This window comes from Schistosoma mansoni, chromosome 2 (genome assembly GCF_000237925.1).
Source record: "Schistosoma mansoni strain Puerto Rico chromosome 2, complete genome".
Classification (NCBI taxonomy): Eukaryota; Metazoa; Platyhelminthes; class Trematoda; order Strigeidida; family Schistosomatidae; genus Schistosoma; species Schistosoma mansoni.
The window spans coordinates 6,577,953-6,586,776 of NC_031496.1; the positions used below are offsets into that span (position 1 = coordinate 6,577,953).

Sequence of the window (8,824 nt, forward strand, 5' to 3'; positions counted from 1 at the left end):
GAAAGAAAATGGTGAGAGATTTGCAAACCTATGTGCCTTCAATAAACTGGTCATAGGGGGCACCATATTCCCACACAAAAACATACACAAAGCCACTTGGATTTCACCGGATCACACTACACAGAATCAAATCGACCATATCTGCATCAACAAAAAGTTCTGGATGACGATGAAGGATGTGAGAACCAGAAGAGGAGCTGATATAGCATCCGATCATCATTTGCTGGTCGCCAAGATGAAACTAAAACTCAAGAAGCAGTGGACAACGGCGCGAACATCATCACAAAAGTTTAATACGGCCTTTCTTCGAGATTCTGACAAACTCAGCAAATTCAACATAGCCCTCAGCAACAGGTTCCAGGCCTTTCGTGACCTACTCAATGGAGAGGGAACTACCATGGAGAGCAACTGGAAAGGTATCAAAGAGGCAATCGTTTCAACGTGTCAGGAGGTTCTGGGCCAAAAGAAGCACCATCACAAGGAATGGATCACTGTTGGTACACTGGATAAAATTGAAGAAAGGAGGAACAAGAAGGCAGCAATCAATATCAGCCGAACAAGAGCAGAAAAAGCCAAGGCATAAGCCAAATACACAGAGGCAAACAAGCAAGTGAAGAGGAGCATCAGAACCGACAAACGTAAATATGTGGAAGATTTAGCAATGACAGCGGAAAAGGCTGCAAGAGAGGGAAACATGAGACAACTGTATGATACAACCAAGAAACTTGCTGGAAATTACCGTAAGCCAGAAAGACCAGTGAAAAGCAAGGAAGGCAAAGTAATCACCGACATTGAAGAACAACGGAACAGGTGGGTAGAACACTTCAAAGAACTCTTGAATCGACCAGCTCCACTGAACCCACCCAAAATCGAAGCAGCACCCACAGACCTCCCAGTCGATGTTGGCCCACCAACAATTGAGGAGAACAGCATGGCCATTAGACAAGTCAAGAGCGGCAAAGCAGCGGGACCAGACAACATCCCGGCAGAGGCACTGAAAGCAAATGTAGCAGCAACTGCCAAGATACTCCACATCCTCTTCAGTAAGATTTGGGATGAAGAACAAGTACCAATAGACTGGAAAAAAGGACTTCTGATCAAGATACCAAAGAAAGGCGATCTCAGCAAGTGCGACAACTACAGGGGCATCACTCTTCTCTCAATACCAGGAAAAGTCTTCAACAGAGTATTGTTAAACAGGATGAAGGATTCCGCAGACGCCCAACTTCGAGATCAACAAGCTGGATTTCGTAAGGATAGATCGTGTACAGACCAAGTCGCAACTCTACGTATCATTGTGGAACAATCAATCGAATGGAATTCATCACTCTACATCAACTTCATTGACTACGAGAAAGCATTTGATAGCTTGGACAGGACGACACTATGGAAGCTTCTTCGACATTACGGCGTGCCTGAGAATATAGTCAATATCATACGGAATCCCAATGATGGACTAAGCTGCCAAATCGTGCATGGAGCACAACTCACTGGCTCGTTTGAGGTAAAGACCGATGTTAGGTAAGGTTGCTTGCTCTCACCCTTTCTCTTTCTCCTGGTGATCGACTGGATTATGAAGACGTCAACATCTGGAGGAATGCACGGGATACAGTGGACAGGCAGGATGCAGCTTGACGATTTAGACTTCGCGGATGATCTGGCTCTTCTATCACACACGCAACAACAAATGCAGGAGAAAACGACCAGTGTGGCAGCAGCCTCAGCAGCAGTAGGTCTCAATATAAACAAAGGGAAAAGCAAGACTCTCCGATACAATACAATATGCACCAACCAAATTACACTTGACAGAGAAGCTTTGGAGAATTTGTAAACCTTTACATATCTGGGCAGCATCATTGATGAACACGGTGGATCTGATGTAGATGTGAGGGCGAGGATCGGCAAAGCAAGAGCAGCATATTTACAACTGAAAAACATCTGGAGCTCAAAACAATTGTCAACCAACACCAAGGTTAGAATTTTCGATACATTTGTCAAGACAGTTCTACTGTATGGGACGGAGACGTGGAGAACTACGAAAGCCATTATCCAGAAGATACAAGTGTTTATTAAGTGTTTATCAACAGCTGTCTACGCAAGATACCTCGGATCCGATGGCCAGATACTATCAGCAACAAGTTACTGTGGGAGACAACAAACCAGATTCCAGCGGAGGAAGAAGCGCTGGAAGTGGATTGGGCACACCTTGAGGAAGTCACCCAATTGTGTCACAAGACAAGCCCTCACATGGGATCCTGAAGGTCAAAGGAGAAGAGGAAGACCAAAGAACACATTACGCCGAGAAATAGAGACAGACATGAGAAGAATGAACAAGAACTGGATAGAACTAGAAAAAAAGGCTCAGGACAGAGTGGGTTGGAGAAAGCTGGTCGGCGGCCTATGCACCATTGGGAGTAAGTAAGTAAGTAAAAGAAGGCTACAGCAGGATCGCCACTGGCTTCTATTCTGAACCATATCTGATAACGTCTCTAGCCACTGTGTTGCACCATCTCTCGGACCCCAGCCAGGGAGTCGTGAAGGACCAACAGAAGCTAGCCCTTTGCAGCTTTCTTTCATACCACGACACCATGTCATACACTGACCACCTCTCCGTTTTTTCCAACCAGTCCCAGCGTTGGCAAATAATGCACGACGTGGAATTCTCTGGGACGACATTCGTAGAACATGTTCAAGCCACCGAAGTCGGTGTTTGAAGATGGTGACACCAATTGAATTATCGTCTCTGCGCCCGAACACACGATGCCAAACCTCTGCATTACTAACATGATGTTGCCACTGGATGTCAGCAATCCTTCGGAGACAACGATGATCGAACACAGAGAATCGTCTAACATCCTCAACTCGGAGAGTCCATAATTTGGCCTGATTTTCTAGGAACTTACACGCTATTGGTTGAAAAGATAACCTTATCATCTAGGAGACAGAAAATGTGTATTCATAAATGAGTGCACAAGTTCTATAATAAGTTTTAGTCAATAAAGCTTCCTTTTCATTCTCGATCTTCTTACTTAAGTAGCTTATTTGAACTTGCATATGGAAGTTTGTATATCTGTATCAAAATTGGACATCGCACCAACATAACAAACACAATTTAACTGTTAAATATATTGCCTTGGGTAGTCGTCAATTCTTGAACCAACTATGTTAAGTTGGATTGATGGAGAAGGAAATTTCTACTGTAGATTAGTAAATTTATTCGTATCTTATATTACTTATAACAATTATAGAATCGTAACAGTCTGTATACTGTACATTACTATAGCTATTTTCCTTTTAACCCATTCTTTTAAGATAATAGTACAATTATGGTACACACTAAATTATAAAGCTAATTTTATTTACTATCTAATTGATCGCTTGATTTCTTCAGTATGTGGTAATTATGATATGTAAACAATTCAAGAAAAGAAATGAAAATATTCAGTGAACTGTTTATTTGTATCTGCGTCAACGGTTTATCCAAATGTCATAGTTGATGCTAGTTGAATCCCAGCACATTACATCAAAATGTTCATCTTGAACAATTTATTAGTGTCTTCAACTTCCTTCATGGTTAATGTAGGTAAATGTTTCAAACATTAAGTCTGCTAAAAGATAACTCCATATACCATCAAGTAAAATGCTTCTTACTTTAGGTTTAAATGGTCACTCGTTGAAAATGTGGTATTTCAAAATAAAAAAATTTTTAGTCTGAAAGGACTCCTAGTTCTCAGCGTAAACAATATGGTTATCCTTTAAAATTTATATTTTTCCATCACACTTTATCTATGTCTTTTATTGCAGGCTTTCGACCTCTTGACTGTATTGTCTAAAGTTGCTGGAAACTTTATTCGACAACGTGCATCGTCTGAGATAATTCCTCCTTTGGTGTTATTTTTAACACGTGGTGCTAATGTAAGGTTAGTAACCCTGTCCTTATCATGTATATGATATTAACTACTAATCTGAATCTTTATAATACAATTGCTAATTAAACGCAAATTATCAGTGATAATTTTTTATTTCTTAAAAAGCTACTGGGTTTACCAGTGGTTTTGTTTGGTCAAACCTATTAGACTGGAATTTAGGTCTGGATTCTGTTAGAAAATTATCTGTTCAACTGAATCGGTGTGATGATCATTCTGTTAGAATTTATTCTAGTGTTTTATCATACAGTCATGATATTCTCCAAAATGTCCTGACTTCTTCCTTTACGAATGTCCACATGTTGAGAGTTTCCACTTCAGATGGTTTGTTTTCTCTGCTTCTTTCATAGTGCGTCGGCATCAAAGTCATATAAATATCTTACATCTTATCGTGTACAGAAACGGTTACTTAAAGAGATCGGACCTCTTTGTAGACAAGTAAGCTGATATATTCTCTTTTTTATCCATCGATCATATTTAATTTTATTTAGATGGGATTATTATCACAATCACTAAGACCTGTGATCAATGTACTTGTCATGTATTTAGATAATTCACAACCGGATGGACTACAACAGGTAAGATGTCTTTTTTATTTCAGTGTCGTTTTACCAACTTTTTACTTTATCTCTTAGTTAATATGTTTCTACTTTTATCGACAGTTAGGTGTACAACTCAACTGTGCTCTTATTTTGATGTATTGAACTTAGAAAATAGCTGACAAATCATACTAAGCGATACATCGATCACGGTTAATTTAGGAGATATATTGAAATATTAACACTATATAGTTGTAGATAATTTATAATCCAAGCGGATGATTTTTATGGTATGTCCTCTGGATCGAGTAGTTCAATCCCAATGCTTTCATTGGCGTGTTGGATATCATCAGCACCTACTTTACACATAAGTCACAAATGATCATTCTATTTGTCAATTTATTTGCTTATTCTGCAGAAAATTTGACAAGATTTCTATTCAACTTTCATACCTTCTTCACTTGCTGCGAAGATATCAGTCCGTAGTTCATCAAATGTACTAGAAAACATATCAATTTTTCAGGTCAAATGAAATATATACGAATCTTAAGTAGTGTTCAACTGTTATTACGAATCATTAGCAAAATTTTATCGAATATCATCATCATAATCATCCATAGTCATCCCTCATTTCGTGTTAAAAAAAAGTAATTCTTAGAGCACTCTAAGCTTCCTTTTCGTAACTTCATAACTATACTAGAATTTTATAAATAAGTTATACACGTATAACCAGCTAAAGTAACATATAATTGGGCAGTAAGCGAAAAAAACATTCAGCTTTGTGAAATGTATAAGCCAGTAAATCGTATGTAAACTCCCTTCCACTACTGATTTCATTGTGCTGTACACTGGATTCCACACTGTGTTAATGAACTATTTTCTGTCTCTATGACCTGGCTCTTAGCTGTCATTCGGGTGTTTTGTGTATGCGTACTATGAGATCTTGTATAATGATCTAATTATCTAGCACCTTAATCTGGCGTATCCAGTTGTAGTATTCAGTTGAATGTCATCATATTTCATTACAAAGGTTATATCTGTTTGTATTTTCATCATTACAACGTTACTTTTGGTCGTTCTTTTAAAAAAATAAAAAAAGGTTAAATTTTTTCAGGCTATGTCACTCATGTTTATCAGTTGTTTACTATTGTATTTCTCGTGAGATTTAGAATGTACCCAAATATGTGAATAACTAGTAATTCTCTCTGTATCAATTGATAAATTACTTGGTCTACAACCAATCCAATCCACAGTCAAGTAAAGGTTTCCAACAGAATACTGATTATCTGTTTATGTTAATGATATTGTTTTTGTGGACAATGAAAGTTCCACATAACTCTCATAAAATACAACACCACTAAAATCATCATTCGAAGCTATAAATTTCGATCATCTCAAAACTGATTGATTACACAAAATTACTTCTTATTGTAAAGTTGTTTTTCAACATTTTGCTTCAGTTATATAAGACTTTCATGTATTCCATACTTGTGTTGAGTTTTTTAAAAAATGTAATTTTACTATTTTCGAAGTAGTTAATGTTTTTTACACCCTCATCTTTAAATAGGCTTCTATGTCCAGTATAGAAATTATATGGACTCTTGATCCTGGAAGTACATGGGCTCTTCTTATTAATCATCTCACTGATTCAGAAATACAGTGTATATATTCTCAAAGATTAGTTAAACCATTTAAAATTATACAAGTGAGTACGATCTTCACACTGATATGTATGTACTTAATGAAACATTGTTTTATAGAATAGATAAATTGTGGGTAATGAAGGAATCTAAAACACATGTTTAATCTCATTTAAGACTCCTCAGTTAGACATATCTATATGTCAGTGCTGATGTTCTTAATAGGACTTGAAATTAATATTATTATATTATTTTATTATTATTAGCTTTATTCAATATTATATTATTTGGTACAAAATCGAATTTTCAGCATAAAGTATTTCAACATGTTTATGTTTCTTATTTCTTCGTTGCTCCTGATGATAAACATTCAGTGATCACCAGTTGGATGTCAGCAGTTCAGTCAATCGAAACGCACCGGAATAGGTTGTGTGCTTAATAGCCATAATGATGTATTAAAACAAACAATATTAGATAACTTGTTGAAATATATAGATGACAGGAACAGGTAGCCCAGATGTTTAAGCAGGCCGCTCGTTTGAAATGCCAATCCATTATCTACTGGGCTACTAAGTCCAGATTATCCCTTACTTGTTTGACGAGTATATTCTGTGTGTGTGTCGTTATTAACAAGAGTTTGAATTATCCCATTGTTGATATTTGAAACTGAGTTTTGATAAGTATTTATTGATATTTGTGCATTCTATATAGATTGCCTTGATACACAGCCATTTTGTCACAAGTTTCATAGAATATGTGGATTGAGGCGTTCCACACACAATTTACATATGATATCAAAGACTGGTATAAAGTCAATCCTCAAAATCAGCAACAAGATAATTAAAAACTTGACTAGTGATAATTTTATCATGCCTTGTCAAAACAACAACCATGGTAAATAAATTTTGTTATCATCATATTCATGGGTTATTAGCTTGCAAATCAGTTGGATTTGTAGCTGTTGACCATCAGATCTTGACTTGGTGGTTTAAACGTGACGTAGGGCTCAAAACTCCTAGGTTTCACCTGTGTTGGGGTCATAAGTGCCTACTTCCAGGAAAACCCCTTGGTGCGGTAAATGAGATTTCTGATAATCCGTAGTTTTCATTAGTTTACCACCTAATGTTAACTGATGGCGATTCCTCTGAAAAAAATTTATCATCAGTTACTCAATTTGTAAAGAGTAAATAATGAATCATGATAGGTTTAATTCTCTATTTGATGTTAAAATTGACCACAAATCAAACCCATTTTCAATCATGCTGATCAGGCAAATTACGGTCGTCATTAACAAATCTAAATACTCAGGAGTTTTCATCGATTCCTCTGGGCAGTTCGGGGCTACTATCTATCAGAATAATAATTTTTCATTAAGAGGAAGTTGGAACCTCTATTTTTTAAACATATAGTTAGAAATCTCAAAGTTTTGTTTTTCTAAAGACTGGATATTTACTACTCTATTCATATCATGATAATAGTTTTTGTCTTTTCAAATCACGGACACAATGTTTTCAGATAAATAAACTAATATTATCTTGTATTACACGAACCTGAGACTTTACATGTTACCCCGTTATTTCAACTGTCTGGGTTACACAGAGCACACTTGAAACTGTTAATAGTGTTGAAGTCTAATAATTATATCATTGTCTGACATGGATTCATAAACATCAGTTTTCGATGAGATTAAAATTATATTTTAGACTTTTGCAAAGGACATAACACCTAGATTTGAAGCTTATTTTGTATTGTATTCACTTGATTCAATCTCTTAAAGTCAACATTTTCACCTGTTATTTACATATAATTGCTTATAGTTTACCAAGTAATTAGAACACCCTTCTTTGTGTTATCAATATATTAAAACAGTTATTCATTGGATTATTTTCGCGTTTGTGTAACCGACAGTGAAATAAAGTGAATAATTTAAAAAATGTAAAGGAGGAAACCACCTTACATTTCCTACCTTTATTACAAACTATATAAATACAGCGGTGGATTGCTGATTGAAGCTCACGTTTTGTAACCTTTAGATTATCCGCTCCAACTCCATTCTTTCATTTCCAATTCGTTTACCTGGCAGTGTAAGAGTAGTTCTTTCTAATAATAATGTACTTGGTAAATGAGTTTCATTATTTTAAAAAAATACAATTGATTGAAGAATTGACAAACACTTCATATATAAATTCATTTATTATTGTTTGTTTGAATCTTCCCATCGATGTGTTAGGACTGCAACTGGTCAGTCTCTAATTGGCATATGTGCATATTGCGCGTACTGCCTCGATGTAGCCTAAATTCACAAGCATGGTAAGCGAAGATGAACAGTGGCTAGCAGTGGAATCCAGGACGCGCGTTTCGTCCTATTTGGGACTCGTCGGCTGGATGTACCTGCATCTCAGAGTTGATGTTCACTCTGGGACTCGAACCCAGTACCTTTCACCTCAAACGTCATCGCGTTGTCCACTCGGCCACTGAGTCCTGATAGCCACTTGCTTGTGCAATGGGGTGAGGTTTAAATTCACTTAGTATTGTTTGCTTGAATCTTCCCAATGAAGTTATATATATATATAATGATAAACTCAAACGTTATTTACCTCTTTCATAACAGGTTTATCATCATCAAATTGATGGACACAAAGATTTAAATTCGAAACTTCAGAATGTATCTATTCTTTTAAACAAACTCCATGAGATCTCTGTTGAAAGTACTAAATGA

At 36.4% G+C, this 8,824-nt stretch overlaps 1 protein-coding gene across 1 annotated transcript in view; it reads left to right on the forward strand.

Moving 5' to 3' along the window:
* The window catches only part of Smp_140640 (hypothetical protein), a gene marked incomplete at both ends in the record, with an annotated part of 24,282 nt that extends 15,458 nt beyond the window's left edge, over positions 1 to 8,824 (forward strand). Inside the window, 5 exons of the mRNA XM_018795483.1 lie at positions 3,805 to 3,920; positions 4,277 to 4,364; positions 4,418 to 4,504; positions 6,033 to 6,170; positions 8,717 to 8,824. Of these exons, the coding sequence (XP_018649792.1) occupies positions 3,805 to 3,920; positions 4,277 to 4,364; positions 4,418 to 4,504; positions 6,033 to 6,170; positions 8,717 to 8,824 (537 nt within the window). The remainder of the gene's footprint in view (positions 1 to 3,804; positions 3,921 to 4,276; positions 4,365 to 4,417; positions 4,505 to 6,032; positions 6,171 to 8,716) is intronic.